Raw genomic sequence first — 18,004 nt, 5'->3', positions numbered from 1 at the left:
CGGCTCATCGTGCCCTCACACAAATATCCTGATTTCGATCGTAACATAGTCCCTCACCATACATCCCTCGTTAGCAGGCTATATCGTCTAAGGTATTGCCCTATGCGGAAAACAGCTGGTCGAGAACGCGAGAACAGCCTTTGAACTCGCGTTCACGTTTACAGTCGGCAATTCAGATGCTACTATTTTCCTTTTCTTAATCCAGGTATGTAGATTGAATTTTTCCTGCGTACTCCGTGCTTCATTATGAGTCTCAGGCTATCGCAATGTTCAATGCAAATGAACATAGCGAAGCAATACTTTGTATCAAACAGCTGGCTACTGATCCAAATGCCGATTCCCTTGTTTGTCGTGGCGTGGAGGTGAGCACCGTGCACCGGTGTTTGTGTGCTCATTGATGTATCTGCGCTTCGTATATCAGGCGAGTCTGCGAGCGCAACTGGGAACTATTGCTTTCAACGACGCGCATCACAATGAAGCTGTTGAGCACTTTAGTGCCGCTGTCAAGGCTAGCACTTTCTTGGCTAAATCGGCCACTCCTTCTGCATGCAAGGCTTTCACTGTGGTATGTCGATATGAAGCAATCAGACATTTTCATGTTCAAATGTACTTTTTTTGTAGCTATCCGGGTGGGAGTTCGAGTCGCTGTGACAAACTGCCAACGAGAAGCTATGTTTTACACTCCTTAAAGCTGGAAGACTTGGAGAAGCCTTTGAATCGTACAAATATGGGATGGACGCAAGCGATGAAGCTACGAGGTCCGGCTTACGCGCGTGGATCTTCAGTAAGTCTTTTAGTAATGCCACCTATGCCACAGTTCTCAATTATCCTTCACTTAGCCATCTCGTCATAACGAATGTTCTACCCACTCACCGCGACCGGTCACACATGCATTTTGAACACACGGAATTTTTTTTACTCAGCTCTCAAGTCGGAGTGAAGCACCCTACATGCTGCCAACTGAGATGCAGTCCTCGAGCAGTTACGTACGTATTTTAGAACACGGACACAGTTACTTCAACATTAATTGTATTTCTTTGTACTCGTATCGTATATTGGCGGGCTCGTGACTTGAGTGCAGATCCAAAATTGTAAATTCTCAACTCGGTGATGCTGCGGGAATTGCGTTTGGTCGTGACGAAGCGGATAGATTGCTCAAGGAAATGACTAGTACAGTGGGTGCTTGCTAGTGTCCATGATAGGGCAAGGCCCACAGATGATAAACAAGGATCCAAAAAAAACCAACTGATACCTTCACGCGAGAACACTAATCTCGATGTTCAGCTTGCAAATGGCTGCCGGCCCTGTTCCCGCCCGATCATATCTTCAATACAAACCACGAATTGCAGGACAGCGTACAGTCTACTGCTTTCGAAATTTGCCATTCATTTGCCACCTGGCAAATAAAATTTGCAGTCACAACAGACTAAGATCCAACCATGTAGAGTCAAGCGATTCCTAGAGCGACTGGTCATGAAGCTTCCTCTGCACCTAGCTGCCCGCCCACAGTTGCCCAACAGTAATGCCCGCATCCGGCTGCACATAGATGGCCCGCCAGTGTCCTCTCCCCCCGGCTCTCAGAGCAAGTAGCCTCCTCTCCCTCTTCACCATCATCATTTCGTTCTCTGATCAGCGAACGCCCACGTGCCGACAAAGAGGTTGGGATATCGACCATCGGACGTCCCATGTGATATCGCCTATAGCACTCCTGGTGGCCACCATGCGTGCAAACAGAACATTGGAAAAGTAGTGTGCGGACAGGAAGATGACTAATGACGATGAGTTCTCAGCGTGCAGAGTAACATAGAGTACTTTGACTGACCATATCGAACACTTCACAACTGCACTTTTACATGTCGTACATAATGCGTGAGCTCCAGTCACCGTTCGAGCGCGTGAAAGAAGGATAGGTTTGCGACAACGTCCGCAGGCAGTGTAAATGATAGTTTCGAGCTAAAACTTATGTTCAGCACCGTCCCCCCCCCCCCCCCCCCATCAGCTGAACAGGACCTACCTTGGTGGTATTTGAAACATCCTCGAAATTGCTGCATTTACGCAAGTACGCAGCACAAGTGTGCAGTCGGAGGCGAGTGAGTAGTTCTTGCGGGTATTAGTTTAGCGTTCGTGACAGGCAAACAAACATTAAAGCTTACCAATATATGCCTCTAAGAATTGCAAGCCTCTCTTCCGGCTGATCCCCAATTCCTTCGCTGCAATGAGCGCCAGCATAGCGCACATCTGAACATCACCCTGATTTTTGTTCCATCAGATATTATGTGAGACCACCTCAAATTATCCCTTACTGTTTCTGCAAATTCTTCAACTGCCTCCCTTAGTGCGTGCCATGCTGCCTCGCGAAGCTGAGCTTCCTCTTCCATTACAATACGACGTCGAGATTCAGTCATACCACGCCAGACTTGATGATCATCCGCGTCTGCCTGCGAGGCATCCTCATCACGATGTATGAGCCCAGTGTTTTGCTCCTGTTCGCGGCCAGATCCGACTGTGACTGTGCGAATGCTGCTGTTGCTTGCCTGCTTTACCAAATGAGAACTCTCAGACGCTGGCTGCGCAGGAGATGGTAGTGACGCAGTAAGAACAGCGACAGTGGCACTCCGCGTGCGACTCTTCAGTCGTTTGGCATTCGAGTTCTTTCTGGAGCGTATCTTCGCCACAGAAGCTGCTTTTACCTTAACCTTCCGTGGTCTGGTACTGCACTCCGAGTCACGGCCGCTATGTCCTTCGCCGTCAGTATCAGTCGATCCAGGTGACGGACTGGCCTCGTCATCCTCATGCTCCTTGCTACCATCATCCTCATCCTCCGTCCAACGTTGCCCAGCGAGTCTGGAGAGTGGGCTAGGATGGGCTGGGCCTGTACGGCCCATGCTAAGACTCCTCGACTTCGATATTATGGTTTGTCGAGGGATATCAGGCGGTACATCTCTCTCGTTTTCACTATGGCTATCCAGGGCATCGGCGCTCACCACTGCGCAGTTTTCACTGCCGTCTGACGAATCTGAGTCATCCAGGGCGCCTTCACCTACGTGACGGAGGTTTCGGTCGCTCGCACTGACACTAGGTGTGCTAGGGCTCTCGCTGTGAGATGCAGGCGCGCGGTTATATACAGACGGCCGCCGTACATGTCCCTGTGCCTGTGCCGCGGTGGAAATAAGAACTGATGGACGACGGGTTGTAGCAGGCGTCATGATTGCCGAAGGCGGGAGTGCTGACGCTGGCGGAAGGGAAGTAGGTATATGGCGAGGCGATGAGGATGTAGACGATGCAGGGGTCAAGTTTCGTGAATTAGGGGGTGGTTTAGTGGTTGGGAGGGCATCTCGCTCCCCTTCACGTTCTCTCGATGCAGAGGTTCCGCTGCTGTTTTTCGATGTGGAGCGTTTGTCTTCAGGGTGAGGTTGAGGGTATGTCTGACTGGATATATGTGGTTGAGCAGGGGAAGTGGAAGTGGGGCGTGTCTGTTGGATCATCTTGGAGACAGAATCTGACGAGGCAGCACGGTATGAGGTGGGTTTTGAGGTGGATCCTGAAGCATGTGGTCCAGATCTTGTGCTAAGTGTAGGGATGGCAGCAGGGGCTGAAGTAGAGTGCGTGAGGTGCATAGTAATCTGATGGCTCTTCTCCGAATGAGGTGACGGTTTAATGTACTCCGGAATGACGTCGGTAAGCAGAGAGCCAAGTAGCAACCATACTTGTGCTATGTGCACGCTTCCTGCTTCGATAGACGCCTATGGATATTTGTTCACTTATAGACACGCCCCATACGGAAAGAGCACTCACCTCGGCGTTTACCTTGCAAACGGCGGTCCTGTTCCTCCCGTCAGACTCGACAAGGTACTTTCTTGCCAGGTGCTCAAATGACCCCACAGATTCCGTATCATGAAGCCCTCCGCGTACATACATACCCATAGTCTGCAGAACGGGCATGCGAGGCTTGTCACCAAGGCATTTTAGTTTGAGCTTTCGTTCAGAAAGTACGTGTCGTTTGTCAGGGTGACTGCATCACAAATGAGAAAATAGCTGCGACATAAAGTAGAGAGTACGAACATATCATCGTAGGGCACTTCCCATCTGGCCCTCCTGTCTGAGACAAAAGCTAATGTTCCGTCGGTATCCCCATCGACACCGACATTCCAAGAGAGTGCCACGCGCGGAACGGCATCAATAGGGCGTACAGACCTACGTAAGTCAACTTGAGCAAATGTTCCAGATGCATGCTGGACCCAAAGCCCATGCGAGTCACGGAATATAGCATCTGCATATGCGGGGCACCCACGTCGTTACTTCAATGAGACCTGACGTGATTTGAATACATACCGGTCACACCCCCCTCCGACGTGCTCACTTCAACAGTCCATTTAGCAATCCAACCACGTCTTACGTCCCATATCTCTACAGCATCTGCACCGTTACTTTTGGGATCCTTGTCTTTAGTGACGGAACTGGAGGCATTAATGAACGCTGGCGTTGCGGACTGTAGTCGAGGGCTGGCTAATAGCTCACTGCCACTCCCTCCGCCAAAGTCCTCATTGGACACGAGTGCAATCTCGGAGGGAAACTCAGGACGCCAGAGTACTCGGCGTACAGGGAACGACGGATGTAGGGTATAGGTAGGCTGATGTGCAATATGAACGGACGTGCCAGATGTGGCGAGGTCCCAGACCTGATGCTCATAAGTAAATGTAGCGCAATAGTGCAAAAAACCAACGTGCTTTGACAGTGTGGTCCAAACCTCCGCTGACTATCCAGCTCCTATCGGCACCGATAACATCCCCGGCATTATTGGAACCCGGAGTGCTACACCAGTCCAATGCGAGAATTGGACCTGTATGTGCGACAGGTAACCTGTCAAGCTGACCTCTCTGGCCCATTTGAAGATCCCAGCGATAGATTGATCCGTTGTCAAGACCTACAACAGCTTGAAGGGGATGGGATAGACATGGTGAAAAGACAAGAGAGCGAACAGAGGTTGGATGGTGGATCTTCATGATGGACTTCGACATATCCCGAAGATCCTACGCGAAAGTGAGCTACCGAGGAGGCCAGCACACGATAAGTACACACCCAGACACGCATATCGCCATCAGCAGAACCTGTAACACAGTAGTACGGAACTATAGTGGAACAGGATAACTTGTGAATCGAACGGATATGAAACTTCGTCTTCCTTTCTAACGGTATTTGAGATGTAGAGTCTGATATCAGACCAGTCTACGCACCGTACTTGGCATTACCAGCTCTGTTGAGGTCCCACATAATGAGATCTCCATTCCGCGCGCTTGTGAGAATCTTGTTGTCATAACCTTCAAAGGAGGAAATGGCAATGAAGCGCTGAACATCGTAGTATCTGTAACCGCTTACTGCCATGGCACCAGGCAACATCAGTACTTGCACTGTCAATCTTCAAACCACTTCCATCCCATATATTCCGCGACGCTTCGATACGATGCCCACCGCGACCAATAGAGGCTTTATGGTCATTATTTATGACATCTTCTGGATCAGACAGACGCAAGATGCGCAAGGCTAACGATGACGCGTCAATCTCGTGCTACACAAAATATTGAAAAGCGGCTCACATTCTCGTCCCGCAACAACGCATCTTAAACCATCGTCGCTCTTCGCAATCGTCCCTCCACCATTGGTTGTTGCACGGTGTAAGCGGACATTTCTCACTGGTCCTTGGTAGCCGTGTTTGCGCGAGTCCGAGTACAGGTCCGCCGTATAACCTACGAGAGACAACGGTACTGCAGAATTTAGCGTCGACGCACGCCTGGGGACTGTTGATTGCATGTCCCAGAGCCCGTTGTTCGCGTCGATGAATCAATCCGACAAGGTGTTATTGCTTGCCATTTTAGGCAAGCATCCTTAGTTCTTTGTCAGTGACCATCATCATAATTATGTAACCCAAGTTGCCCTGATCATGTTCTTGACTTCATTTGTCCGGTACCAACACCATGCCATGAAGTTGAGAGGCTCACAAAAAAATTGCGAAAGTATTGTGCCGAAATGTTGCTTTATACCCTTCTGCAATCATATTCTCGTAGCATCATGTCAACATCAGACAATCATGGCCAACAGCGCTCCTGCAGCTCTAGTCCTCTCCCGAAGCCTGTCGGACTTTAGGCCAAGCACACCCTCTCAAGATATTGGAGCGATAGTCTTCCCATATCCTGCGCTGACGCCTCCAATGATACTCTCGATGAATATACCCGAATAGGTCAGCGCCTCGGTATCACCCTCCTGGATACCGAAATGCACAACATCGCCCTGCTGCGAAGCTGTTTCATTGGGATCCGCGAGTGGAAGCTATTTTGCAATTCGACAACCCTTTATCGAGTCATATAGTGGCTTACTTACCTTTAGTACACCAAAATGATAGTCGCCTTGGCCAGCTGCACCGGGTGAAGCGCTCGAATTCTCCACGAGACCAGTGACAGCCTTCAGTGGCTCTCCATTGGTAGAATAGAAGATGCCGAGGGTAAGATTCTTCCAGTCGATCTGGACTGCGAAGTTATGCCAGTCGTGGGGAGTAAAAGGTGTTTCAAACAGAAGGTCAAGCGCATGGTTGCGGACTTTCAGAAATCGAGCATCAGAGACAGGTACAGTGCCTGTAGGGATGGTGAAAGGTGAACCTATATCAGGGTGTGTCAAGGGGGAGATATAACAGCTTTGGCATCATGTAACACTGACCGAGCTGTATTTCGAAGACGTGGCTTCCATCATTAGGCTCAATCCAGACGATCTGGTACTCATGGCTCATATTCAAAGGTTTCTCCAACTCCTCCATAATGGATACATGGAACACAGTGGTTCCTACATCGGCAATAGCGTTCAAGGCGGTATGGTTCCCATCCTTTTGCGCAATGAGATCCGTCCTGCGGAAACCGTTTTGAGGCGTGCCACTTCCAGGGACAAAGATAGAGGTATTATCAATCGAAATAGTTATCGGCTGCTCTACAGGAGACCACAGATTGGGTGACCACAATGGGGTAGCATTGAGCGCGTGCCCAAGGAGTTGAGTATACTGCAAATCGGTTGTTTAGTAGTCGATCATCACCAAGTAGGATACAGCCATACATGTGAGGCATTCATAGCGCCTTTCACTACTCTGCAGGGAAGTTAGCCCGCGTTTGGCGAAGCAGCAAACGAGACGATATTTACGATAAGTAGGGGTCCACGGAATTATCCAGGTCTTCAATGGTATAGTTGAAGGGGGCGCGGCCATCATAGATTAAAGGGGTTGCCGAAGTAAGTGATACAAGAGCAGCGAAAGCGAGGACAGTTGAGCGTAGCATCTTAACCGTCCAATGCCAGCTTGAAACCCAAGGCGAGAAATTTAAAGAATAGCATGCCACCTGCCAGTGCGCATTTATCGGGCTAAAGGGGAAGCTAGGAATAACTATTAGCAATTTAGCATAGCATCAGTTACAACATTGCTGCCGGGGCCCAGGGGGAGAAGGAAACGGCATATGAGAAGAAGTCTGCATAACGTGACGATTGAGAGTGCTCGTTAATTTGGATCAAATGGCCCTATGGGATGAAGGTTTCTCCGTGAGCCCCTCCTCAAAAATGAGCTGTGATTACCAGCCACGAACTCCGCCCAAAAATGAGCAGAGATCGTCTCCATGGCATAACGGGGCAGGAGTCGTGGTATGCAGGCTGTTGGCCTATCACGGGTCATGCATCATCACCACAGGCCACGTCAGATCAACAGCTGCCTGGTAGTCTTGTTGGCGCGGTGACAAAGTTTGGCAGACCTCCAGACTCGCGGAGATGCAACTTAGATCTGATAATATATAGTTTAAATTCAATAAGTAGAACATATCCGTAATGTGAAGTTAAGGCAAGTTCGGAGTACGGAGTACGAAGTTACATTTCTAGAATGGTGACCCACTTTACTTCCGCTGAATCGACCGCTATGAGTATTACAATGTTTTGTAAACCTAATGGTCGACGGTCCTGTGGCACGACCAATACAATGGATCATCGAGAACGACATGAAGATCTACCTTAATTTTCAGGTGGAGTCAAAATGCCTTGGCATTCGCGCGTCGTGGCACTACTCACTAGTACTCACTTATCACCAGGGTGGTCATTCGAGGTTCTTACACTACAGGAAGGCCGCGGTACGGGTCCGATTGATCCATGTATGTGTTTAACTTGTATTTGTAAATATAACTCACTGTGTTCATACACTGTAGTACCCGTTGCTCGTTACAGCAAGTCACCACCTCTACTCTGGAGTATTTAACGTGTTGCAAAGTAGCGGGGTGTCCGAATTGTGACTATCAGCAAGCCGGACCATTTCAATGGCGATTATCATTGCATGCACCCTTATCATTATCTATCTTCGCCAGCGTCTGGATAGTGAAACAACGATATCAGGCCACAAGGCGGCTGCCGTTACCGCCTAGACCACCCGGACGTTGGCTATTGGGAAATACAATGCCAAAGTCATAGTAAGACTCTGTCAAGGGACACCAACATGATCTCTATCTAACCCCTTACGCAGTGCACCGGTTCAATTCGCGAGATGGACAGAACAATATGGACCTGTGTTCTCGCTCAAACAAGGCCATAGAATTTCTGTGATTATAGGACGTCATCAGGTCAGCATAAAACAACACATTGTTTAGCCAGGCATGAAGTATATTATGTCATAGGCTGCAGTGGATATCATGGAAAAAGAGGGAGCAAATCTTGCCGACTGCCCGCGTTCTATTGCAGCGCACGAGACGTTGACTGACGGGTTGGGACTGCTCCTTGAGGGCTCTGGTGAAAGATTTCGCCGGCTGCGCAGGTATACATCTTGTCTCTACCAGGTGCAATTAACGAGACTGAATATGAAGCAGGGTTTTGCATGCAGGCTTGCAGCCCGAGGTTGCGGAGACTTATGAGCCCATCCAGACGAGACATTCGAAGAATCTGGTTCTGAATATCTTAAATGATCCAAAGAACCACCAAGGTCATACCATGCGGTAAGAACACTAGCTCTTGCTTGCGCGGAACAGGTGATAATTCAAGCATTTAAGTTATTCAGCTTCGGTGGTCATGTCCTTCACCTATGGAAAAATTACTCCGACTTCATATACAGATCTTGAAGTTGTTGCCGTCAATAAGACTCTTGCGCGTTTTCATCAAGCTATCCGGCCGGGAGCATACCTTGTGGATACGTATCCAATCCTGCGTTTCGTCCCAGGCTACCTGAGTCAGTTGAAGGCATGGCAGAAAGAAGAACATGCTCTCTATCACAGGCAGTTGGACGCGGTGCGAAGACAAATGGTTCGTGATTTTCTTATGATCATATATGTCCTCGCTCACCACTGTGAAGCGTGAGGGGACTACGAGGCCATCCTTCGCGAGGTTCATCTTAGAGCACCAGAAACAGTACCAGCTCGAAGACAAGGACCTGGGATACGTTGCAGGTCCGATGTTTGCGGCCGGTTCTGATACAGTAAGCTACTGCATTACATCGCGTCTTCACTTAACAACTGTTGTAGACTTCGTCCGCAATCACAATTATGATGATGGCTGCTGCCACTCACACAGATGCGCAGGCTCGCGTACAAGAAGAATTCGATAACATTGTGGGGCGTACGCGGGGTAGATTATGCCTTTTCTTTGTCCATCTACTGACTCAAATAGCTCCTGATTAGTGCCGACTTTTGATGATCAGGAAATGCTGCCGCAGGTTACCGCGTTCATGCTCGAGAGTCTGAGGTGGAGACCTGTCAGTCTTGGAGGTATGTCTTATTTGAGTTGTGATGACGCGATAACGAACGACCGCCTTTCACTACAGGCTTTGCGCATCGCGCGACTAAGGACATCATTTGGAAAAACTACCTGATTCCGGCAGGTACGACTGTGATTGGGAACCATTGGTCAGTAGGCAATCATTTTCGTCCTCTCACCTTTGGGTCTGATGCTCATGTTTCAGGGCTATCGCAAACGATCCTGAGATCTTCCCGGAACCACACACGTTTAATCCTCAGCGTTGGATTGACGATGCAGGTCGCGTGCGCGGTGATCTCCGATTTTTCACTTTTGGCTTTGGCCGCCGGTGAGTGGTATCGTTCATCTCTCGACCATTTGTTAGGCCTTACTTGAAAATTTCAGAGTGTGTCCTGGTCAGCATGTCGCGAATCGGTCAGTCTTCATCACCACGGCTCTTATTCTCTGGGCTTTCCGCCTTTCGGAGAATCCTGCAGCAAAGATCGATACGCTTGCATTCTCGGACAGTGCAAACATACGTGCTGCTCCGTTTGAGATATGTTTGGAGAAGAGGATCAATGAGAATGTGGTCAGGGAACTATGTGCACCGGGGAAGTGAACTTCTCTATGAACTTGAAAGTTCTGATGCAGGGTGACGTAGCGACTGAATTCATACAGGTTGTATCTTTTACTCTTTTTCCCCGTCCCAGATTTGCAGGCTTTATTTTTTTGAAGCAGTGACGATTCATTGACTGTCTTGGAAGAACGCGAGTGTCATCGCTGTTTTCATGTGTACTCGTATCATGTATGTTGGGGCCGGCATCTCTTGCCTTCTCACTATAAGAAACGTCTCTTTTACCACATCGCGATGCAATCCTGATATCACTGAACAGGAAGATGGACGTCAATGGCGTATTACTATACCCGCGATTCCATCTATGTTGCTTTGCCTTTCCCAAAAAGCTTTTATCCTTCGCTGTCACGAGTTCTCGTCGAACATAGCTTAAAGCAAGATGGTGCACGCTGGAGAACGCCCCCTCGCGTCACTGATCAACAACAATTTTGAGCGCCTGGAACAAGTCCCGAACAACTCGCATAGCTACTACTCGTGAAAAGTTGGCATTGCTGTTGAGACTGCACAGGATCTTCAAGCATTCTTTGCGTGGGCATCTCCGCTCTCGATCGAGACGGGCCTCGCGATGTAGATGAACTCCTCGCCGGTCCTAGAGAGTATCTCGCCTGGCGATGTCGTCTCTGAATTTGTGGCTCTCGAAGAGTTGAAGAACTGGAGGGAAATGCTTTTGAATTCGACCAGTTGGATCGGGTCGAACAGGTAATGATACCGCAGGCTATTCTCCAAGAGGTTGAGTTAATTATAATGACGAGGATGATAGATGGGACGAGGCAACATTGATGTCTTTATTAGGAATGTCGTACACATAGTATGACGAACGCTCGAAGCTTCCATTCTGACTACGGGCCAAAGCGAACATTGCTGAATTCAAAAAAATGGACACAAGAACTGTATGATCAGGACATTCTTAGTGCTGGCAGCCCAAGGATAAGACCTATGGCAGTATAATCAATAATCTGGAAGAAAGGGTATTACATGTACATCGACGTCTGAGTCAGCGACCACAAGTGACTTTCTATTCGGATAGGCAGACGAGTCTCGAGATATGCTGGCCTGCAGCTGAGTAGTGCGATCTGCGGGGGAGGAGTTGCAGAGGCAGCCATCATATTCTTGATGTTTGGTGTGAACAAAAAGTTACGATTATCGGAGATAACACAGGTGAGAGTAGCTATGAAGTTTCGAGGGGTAAAACGAGTAGTTTGCGAGACTCCCGACGGTAGTCTAGATGAAACAGCCATTTGGGTAAATCATGATTTTGCCCAGCGGGTGCCAGTTTTGATTCTATGAGAATTCTCACGGGTCCTGGCTTTGTCGGAGGACATCTCGATCCTGGAATATCCGGCCCATCCGAACATCCGACCCATCCGACCCAAAGTCTTGCATGTATAATAAATATCACGGTCACAACTTACCACGTGACTCACAGCGCCGCCGCGCGTGTCGCGGCTGACACCGTGACCAACTCTCAAGAGCCTTTTTAGAATAGGTTGAGGCCCAAAGGATGAGGTGGAGAGGACATCTCGATCCTGGAATATCAGGACCCATTGTAGTATTCATTCAATTATGAGTATGCGAAATATATAATATTTAATTACATGCAAAAGAATTATTAAAAAAAATGTGTGAAAATGGTAAAATAATTGAGCTCGCTGTGTGCAACAGCGAGCACGAAGGTTTCGGCAATGCACGCAGTGAGCGCGCGAGCGTGCTTACCTATTTTGGTTATCATTTACACGTCGCTGTCGTATCAGGTACGTGGGAACTACACGTGATGCTAAGTCAGCCATGGGTCGGATGTTCGGATGGGCCGGATATTCCAGGATCGAAATATTCTGCTTTGTCGAACATCCAGATCTGCTCCAATGCCATCCTAGACTCGTAACCAGTAACTTTTTGTCTTTTGAAATACAAGGGAGTTGGACGTTGAACGTGAGAGATCAAAGAGCGTTATAATCGAGTGTGTTGGTTGAAAAACTTAATAATTCTCACGAGCTGAGTGCTACTAGTACTATTGCCGCTTGCGATCATGTACTTAGTTTCATCAAGAATCACTCAGTAGAAAAACAATTGTATAGCATCACACAAGTTTGCTGCCTTCCAATGCAAGGAAGACTGGTACATGGGAATTCAGCATGCGGTATCTAGTATCTGGTATCCGGTAAATGTATGCGGAGTAAAATACATTGAGCCTCATTCAATGAGCGTCAACGCCGAGATGGTAACGACAATATGCGGGGCATAAACAATAATCGAACTTCAAGAATATGACAACAGAAGAACGAAAACGAGGGAATGCGAAACTCACAATCTACAGACGAGCTAACAAAAGATAGTCGAGCCCGCTCAACAATAAGAGATGGTTGTAGTCGACAGGATGGCAACGTAGATCAACTACTTGAAAAGGAAACGACGGCGGACGGGCTTGTGAACCATCCGTTTGCGGCAAGTCTTGTGACCTGTCGGGGTGACACTCGACGAGCTCGATATAGCAGTGGCTACGAGATTGTTGGCCGATTGTGAGGTTGCAGGATCGCTTGATCTAAAGGTGGTTGCCACTGCAGGCGGCTGAACCGTAGATGTAATGAACATTGTGCTAGTAGAAGTCTCGCACGATGGAGGTGAGGCCGCCGAGGCTACGGCACTGGAAGAGATCGTGGATGATGAAGTGGGCGATGAAGGTGACGAAGGTGATGGGTATGATGAAACAGCTGACGAGCCTGCAGCACTAGAAGAGATCTTGGATGATGAAGCAGGTGACGAAGAAGGTGATGGGTATGATGAAACAGCTGACGAGGCTACAGCACTAGAAGATATCTTAGATGATGAAGCGGGTGACGAAGCAGGTGACGAAGGTGACGGGTATGATGAGACGGCTGAAGAGGATGATGCAACAGCTGAAGAGGATGATGCAACAGCTGAAGAGGATGATGCAGACGCTGAAGAGGATAATGAAGTAGCCGATAAGGGTGATGAAGCAATTGCTGCAGGCGGGGCGGCGGCAGAAGACGATGTACCAAAGATGTCATTCTGTGCTCCTGTGGCGATATATCAGATACAATGTTTCCAATGACAACCAAAGCATGAAAACCCTCACCGTCCTGGAATCCACACTTGCTATTGTACGCCGGACTCTTAGCATTGCCGCTCAGGTCAAAACCGTTGACTGCGATATTGTTGCCCTCAGCCTGATTCCAGATCAGGATTTGCTTTGCGCCCTGAGTACATGTACTCTGGTCCTCCTCGCACCAGACGGGAGGTTTAGGGGTGGCAAGAGGGGTAGTGGAGGTAGCGCCGGTGACCATGCACTTGAAGCCCTGCATGTAAATGTTAGGCTCGCCGCACCCATCCGGAATCTAGAAGATGTTGTTAATTCACGGTAATGAAACGCAACCGAGAGGCAACGAACCCAAACCCACTGTTGAAAATGAATGAAAGTTAGCCTTGTCGAGAGAAACCATTAATAACTCACAGCACAAGTGCAACCATCTGCGGGACAAGCAGGCATGTCCTTAGGAACATCGTAGCTTGTGATACGTTTCCAAGGGGTGCTATAATGAGGGTCAGGGGTATTCACAGGGTCATCGGATATGAACGCACTTATAGCGGACGGTAAAAACGACGAGGTTGTCAATCGTAACCTCGCTGAGTTCCGACTGTTCTATTGGTAAGCTTTGCGTTCAATCAGACAGCAAACAATAGCAGACCTGGTAAGAGATTGCGAATGCAGTCCCAGCAGCCATAGACTGGTTTTGTGTATGCACTACCCATCGTTAGTGTGACTGTTCGACCAGGTCTAATCTGTACTCACTATTGGGACTACCTATGCAATCACTACCAGAAAGAGGAGCGCCTGCCAAGTTTGCGATGGAGTAGTCCTCGGGGTGATTTTGACCATCACCCCACTCAGTCGCAAATTGTCCATTAAATGACAGGGACGTCACACCGCGGTTGGCGGCTACTTCAACAGTAAAGGAACTTCCGGCAGGTCTGAGACAGACAATGAGATTTACACAATCAGAACAAAACACAAAACACACAGTTCAAGGAAGTCTCCTGGCGCAGGGGGGAACTCATCACACTGAGCAATATAAGCATAAACTCGTGACTCCAAAAATATAAACTCACCCCGTTGAAATGATGAAACCAGTAATCGCTCTTCTGCAACATCCACAAGGGGCTGACAGGATCGTCATTGTTATAGTTGACCTGTCCCGCCACAGTTCCCTACAGACATAATGCTACTATCAGCGTTGAATCATGCGATGTGGAGCATTAGAATGACATTAAAGCAATACATTGCCTTGTGATACGCGGCCATATGCGCGTTAGTTAGCAAAGCGAGAGACGATAGCGCAAGCAATTTTAGAGTCATTGTGTTGTACCGAAAAGGATCGACAGGAAAAGAGTGGTGTAGGTGGAGGCCAAATTCGCGTGCAACGCGTATGATGCTTTGAAAGAAAGGAAAGACCACAAGGTTATGAGAGAGAGAAAAATGAAAAACAGTGAGCGTCTCGAATCTTGAAATATGCAGGGACGGTTGGACCGTCTATCCACTAAACTTCTTTTGTTCTTATACAAACCGTAATACAAATGGGGCTAAAGCGGGATCACTATCCACTTTTGGTTATCTACAAAAGGTCAAGGTAAGAAGAATCATGGTTCATTCCCTTGGAGACCCTCGGCCAAATCTTCAACGTTCTGCTAGGACCATATGCTACATATCCTCATCTCCGTCTGTGGCATGAAAGGACCATGCGCCGTCAGCATTCAAGACAACCATGAATCATCGCAGTTTGGAAGCTCAGAGTTCTCGATCGAAATCAAAACGTTCAACATTCAACACTCGAAACATGGGATCAACGACCGTTCTAGGGCCACGTTGGGCCTGTCGCGCACTTGCTACGCACAAGGAGTAAATAATTTGTCTGTGCATACTGAAATCTAGGCACGCGTTACCTGTTGCGAAGTCTAGACGACGGGCCTACAATGGTTCGCTGAGGTGAGACTCGCTTCTATCATTCGCTGAGTACGGCCCTGGCCCTACGAACTTAAACTGATCGACAAGAGGGCGGAAAATGGCACCCCGGGTTTGGATTGATATTACCGCGGTGAGTCGCCCTGCAAGTGTCACTCACTTATCTCGGTTGATCCTTGTTTCCTTGTCTACGTAGAGAAACCACGAGAAGATGAGGCCTATCCTATTTCCAATAACGCAAACACGTTGATCGATTGGCCAGGGTACTTGAGGGTACTTGCCAGATCTTACGCCGCTCGGGTATCATTACTGCATAAAGTTTGAAATTTTGACATGTTGCATTGGTTTCAACCATATCTTCCCCTTAGCTTGCCCTTTCTGGTTCTCCAACGTAAGTTATGTACGACAAGGGCACGCCATTTTCTACGGACTCGTGTTGGACGCCTCGCAGACGGCATCACCTTTGATCTTGAAGTGAAAAGGCACCGTAAAAAAATTGGGGGTATTGACGGAGATCTCCTTGTGCCTCGCGCAATCCTATTACTTCTGCATCCAGCATCGCAACACGATGTCCAAGAGCGCCCACTGAACGGAACTCATAGTGTATCAAGTCTATAGAAACGGTCAGAGTTTAAATGGGAATGCGGTAGCCTCAGGGTAAGCCCTCGTTACGGATTTGCTTCGGTGCTCGAGTTCACATGTTAGAGGCATGCGCACGGTGCATCTCATATGTAATATCATCCGTTCATATTGGTTTGGAACAATTGTGTTTTGCACGATCACAAGTGGCTTATGTCATTGGAGATAGCCATATTGGTACTTGGATGTCAAAATGACATCATTGCATGACGATCATGCACCCTCGTCAGTACTTTATGTAACCCACGAAGCTTCTTGTCCACGAATTCCTTGCACCAATCCGAAACATGGCAGCCGCTACACAACACTTCGTCGGAGACACGCCGGTTGACTCTTTCCCATCTGAAGCCACACAACAAATTCCGGACGATGAACTCACAAAGAAAGAAGTGGAAAGACTGTCCAAGGGTGAGCAGAAGGAGCCTGGGGCTGGCAAGCGAGCCGGAGCTGCTTCGCGAAACACAGATGGTAAGAGGAAATTTCCGTTGTGTGGAACGCTAAATGCAAGCGTCATGCAGACTATGATACACGTGGTCGAGGAGGACAAGGCAATACACAACCAACGGCAGGTGCGGCATATTTTCACAGATCTCAAAGTCAATCATCGACCGAGTTTTACAGACCCTGTCGTCTGAACTTTGTGCATGCCAGGAGACCATTTTGTTTGTATTATTAGGCAGTGGATACTGGGCTGTCGAATCCGCAGGTTGTGAGAGCGTTGTATGTAACAATTATTGTATACATTGATCAGTATTCGGCCATGCAGACTCTCATGTAGTACAACACATGCGAACCCTTTACGTGTAAGCAGTACATGATCCCAATCGACCATCGTCGCCCCTAACTCATACTGCTCACAACGAGGAAACACGCAGAGAACAACATGTAGGTTTGAGTCATTTCTTGACTTATGTAATTCGGTCACCTATTCTTCTCAAGAGTCGTAGACCTGGCATCCTGCAGCTCTCGCCAACCCATCTTCAAGCAATATTTCAGCTAGGACCGAATATCGAGGACCTTCAACAATCAACTGCCAGATCGCTTTGCCCTTGTAAACATAGAAAGACTCCAGGTCGCTGCTAAAGACATTAAAAAGTAACCAAGACATCGCTGCTACCGCACGACTTCAACCTTTTCGTACTCAGGAGCCCTTTCCCATTCAAAAATCTCATCGATCGTCCATGTCCGCCTCGCAGGCGCGTGCTATTCTCGACGACAATGTCATGTCCGGCTTCTTTTCATCATCGCATAGCTGAAAATGGTACTGGAAGCACGCAGAACGCCGACGCCGTAAGTGTAAGTTCGAATACGCGCTCAAGGGCTGAACTCGTGTTTGACTGCAGAAAGTTTTGGGCTTGTTGTATCATCCGACTTTGTTTCCGGCCAGCAGGCCCTTTAGATAAACAAAAACGTGGCAGGATTCAGTCTAGGTGGATCTATTAGTATCAGTGACGCCGTAGTCGTAGTTGTTTCCATTTCGTCCCTTATGCCGAAATTGCAGACGCCCAGGTAGCTCAGTGTCATAAGCGGGAGATCCTGTAACATGTCTCTGATGGCCTCGGCTGTGAACCTGGTGTTAAATCGCCCGTGGCTGTTCGCCGGCAGGGAAGGGATGTGTCAGTGCGCAGTCAACATATGATGAGAAACGTTTACCTTCATGAGCTCATTCTTGAATATACCATCAGCGGGCAATCGGCAATCACCCTCGCTGGGGGTGCGAGATTGACTGTGACAAGGGAATGTAGTACATTTCGTGGGAGGTAGCAGCCCTTTATGCAGACATATTCGTGTCGTGTCATTAACAGTGCGTTTCGCGCTGCCATCTGAAGGAAAGGGCTGCCCTTGCCGCGTTCAGGGCCTGTTACCTGAAAGTTACATGAATCCCAGCCTAGAATTGCCCTCCTTGCAATTAGTAGAGGAACATAGGGATGCACCTCTGCAAATATTTGCAACGAGGCCCTAGGTTCACCTGCAATGTGCAGAGTAGCTAGAGCAGTACTTACCAACGACTTCAAGTTGCGTCCGCG

At 48.5% G+C, this 18,004-nt stretch overlaps 6 protein-coding genes across 6 annotated transcripts; 3 read left to right on the top strand and 3 right to left on the bottom strand.

Moving 5' to 3' along the window:
• Positions 1 to 1,228: 1,228 nt before the first annotated feature.
• On the bottom strand, positions 1,229 to 5,902 carry F5891DRAFT_1057719 (uncharacterized protein). Its single transcript, XM_041362750.1, has 13 exons — positions 5,595 to 5,902; positions 5,377 to 5,541; positions 5,235 to 5,318; positions 5,080 to 5,186; positions 4,728 to 5,030; positions 4,333 to 4,678; positions 4,063 to 4,270; positions 3,796 to 4,012; positions 2,304 to 3,743; positions 2,154 to 2,250; positions 2,015 to 2,100; positions 1,823 to 1,953; positions 1,229 to 1,769 (listed from the first exon to the last, which is right to left on the bottom strand). The coding sequence occupies exons 1-13, from the start codon at positions 5,806 to 5,808 to the stop codon at positions 1,472 to 1,474; spliced, it is 3,696 nt and encodes a 1,231-aa protein (XP_041221260.1). The 5' UTR covers positions 5,809 to 5,902; the 3' UTR covers positions 1,229 to 1,471.
• An 11-nt stretch (positions 5,903 to 5,913) lies between these two features.
• F5891DRAFT_657225 (uncharacterized protein) lies at positions 5,914 to 7,468 on the bottom strand. The gene is made up of 5 exons (XM_041372669.1): positions 7,180 to 7,468; positions 7,096 to 7,126; positions 6,709 to 7,042; positions 6,376 to 6,650; positions 5,914 to 6,324 (listed from the first exon to the last, which is right to left on the bottom strand). The coding sequence occupies exons 1-5, from the start codon at positions 7,311 to 7,313 to the stop codon at positions 6,157 to 6,159; spliced, it is 942 nt and encodes a 313-aa protein (XP_041221259.1). The 5' UTR covers positions 7,314 to 7,468; the 3' UTR covers positions 5,914 to 6,156.
• Positions 7,469 to 8,383: 915 nt separating this feature from the next.
• Positions 8,384 to 10,433, top strand: F5891DRAFT_657173 (cytochrome P450). The gene is made up of 11 exons (XM_041372668.1): positions 8,384 to 8,477; positions 8,531 to 8,627; positions 8,682 to 8,818; positions 8,871 to 8,996; positions 9,051 to 9,300; positions 9,350 to 9,472; positions 9,519 to 9,621; positions 9,675 to 9,761; positions 9,818 to 9,899; positions 9,956 to 10,078; positions 10,135 to 10,433. Exons 1-11 carry the CDS (start codon positions 8,464 to 8,466, stop codon positions 10,346 to 10,348), a joined length of 1,356 nt encoding a protein of 451 aa, XP_041221258.1. The 5' UTR covers positions 8,384 to 8,463; the 3' UTR covers positions 10,349 to 10,433.
• Positions 10,434 to 12,754: 2,321 nt separating this feature from the next.
• Positions 12,755 to 14,735, bottom strand: F5891DRAFT_1130538 (uncharacterized protein; the record flags this gene model as incomplete). The annotated part of the gene is made up of 10 exons (XM_041364547.1): positions 12,755 to 12,819; positions 13,378 to 13,398; positions 13,458 to 13,716; positions 13,833 to 13,911; positions 13,961 to 14,016; positions 14,068 to 14,123; positions 14,172 to 14,350; positions 14,401 to 14,441; positions 14,489 to 14,587; positions 14,646 to 14,735. The coding sequence occupies 10 exons, from the start codon at positions 14,733 to 14,735 to the stop codon at positions 12,755 to 12,757; spliced, it is 945 nt and encodes a 314-aa protein (XP_041221257.1).
• Positions 14,736 to 15,458: 723 nt separating this feature from the next.
• F5891DRAFT_657102 (uncharacterized protein) lies at positions 15,459 to 16,058 on the top strand. The gene is made up of 3 exons (XM_041372667.1): positions 15,459 to 15,471; positions 15,535 to 15,995; positions 16,046 to 16,058. The coding sequence occupies exon 2, from the start codon at positions 15,672 to 15,674 to the stop codon at positions 15,954 to 15,956; it is 285 nt and encodes a 94-aa protein (XP_041221256.1). The 5' UTR covers positions 15,459 to 15,471; positions 15,535 to 15,671; the 3' UTR covers positions 15,957 to 15,995; positions 16,046 to 16,058.
• A 3-nt stretch (positions 16,059 to 16,061) lies between these two features.
• Positions 16,062 to 16,902, top strand: F5891DRAFT_657077 (uncharacterized protein). Its single transcript, XM_041372666.1, has 3 exons — positions 16,062 to 16,445; positions 16,496 to 16,546; positions 16,629 to 16,902. The coding sequence occupies exons 1-3, from the start codon at positions 16,265 to 16,267 to the stop codon at positions 16,688 to 16,690; spliced, it is 294 nt and encodes a 97-aa protein (XP_041221255.1). The 5' UTR covers positions 16,062 to 16,264; the 3' UTR covers positions 16,691 to 16,902.
• Positions 16,903 to 18,004: the final 1,102 nt, after the last annotated feature.

This window comes from Suillus fuscotomentosus (genome assembly GCF_016647785.1).
Source record: "Suillus fuscotomentosus strain FC203 chromosome Unknown F5891scaffold_64, whole genome shotgun sequence".
NCBI lineage: Eukaryota > Fungi > Basidiomycota > Agaricomycetes > Boletales > Suillaceae > Suillus > Suillus fuscotomentosus.
This window is presented reverse-complemented; position numbering and strand designations above follow the sequence as displayed.

Excerpts from the sequence above, each read along its gene's own strand:
- F5891DRAFT_657077 (XM_041372666.1), top strand. The coding sequence starts at position 16,265 with ATGGCAGCCGCTACACAACACTTCGTCGGAGACACGCCGGTTGACTCT. Across the intron at positions 16,446-16,495 it reads TGCTTCGCGAAACACAGATG|ACTATGATACACGTGGTCGA; the intron begins GTAAGAGGAAAT and ends AGCGTCATGCAG. Across the intron at positions 16,547-16,628 it reads CAATACACAACCAACGGCAG|GAGACCATTTTGTTTGTATT; the intron begins GTGCGGCATATT and ends TGTGCATGCCAG.
- F5891DRAFT_1057719 (XM_041362750.1), bottom strand. The coding sequence starts at position 5,808 with ATGCAATCAACAGTCCCCAGGCGTGCGTCGACGCTAAATTCTGCAGTA. Across the intron at positions 4,013-4,062 it reads GAAGTGCCCTACGATGATAT|TCACCCTGACAAACGACACG; the intron begins GTTCGTACTCTC and ends TTTGTGATGCAG. Across the intron at positions 1,770-1,822 it reads GTTGTGAAGTGTTCGATATG|TCATCTTCCTGTCCGCACAC; the intron begins GTCAGTCAAAGT and ends CATCGTCATTAG.
- F5891DRAFT_657102 (XM_041372667.1), top strand. The coding sequence starts at position 15,672 with ATGTTGCATTGGTTTCAACCATATCTTCCCCTTAGCTTGCCCTTTCTG.
- F5891DRAFT_657225 (XM_041372669.1), bottom strand. The coding sequence starts at position 7,313 with ATGCTACGCTCAACTGTCCTCGCTTTCGCTGCTCTTGTATCACTTACT. Across the intron at positions 7,043-7,095 it reads GCGCTATGAATGCCTCACAT|TATACTCAACTCCTTGGGCA; the intron begins GTATGGCTGTAT and ends ACCGATTTGCAG. Across the intron at positions 6,651-6,708 it reads CGTCTTCGAAATACAGCTCG|GTTCACCTTTCACCATCCCT; the intron begins GTCAGTGTTACA and ends ACCCTGATATAG.
- F5891DRAFT_657173 (XM_041372668.1), top strand. Across the intron at positions 8,628-8,681 it reads TGATTATAGGACGTCATCAG|GCTGCAGTGGATATCATGGA; the intron begins GTCAGCATAAAA and ends ATTATGTCATAG. Across the intron at positions 9,301-9,349 it reads ACGCGGTGCGAAGACAAATG|CGTGAGGGGACTACGAGGCC; the intron begins GTTCGTGATTTT and ends ACCACTGTGAAG.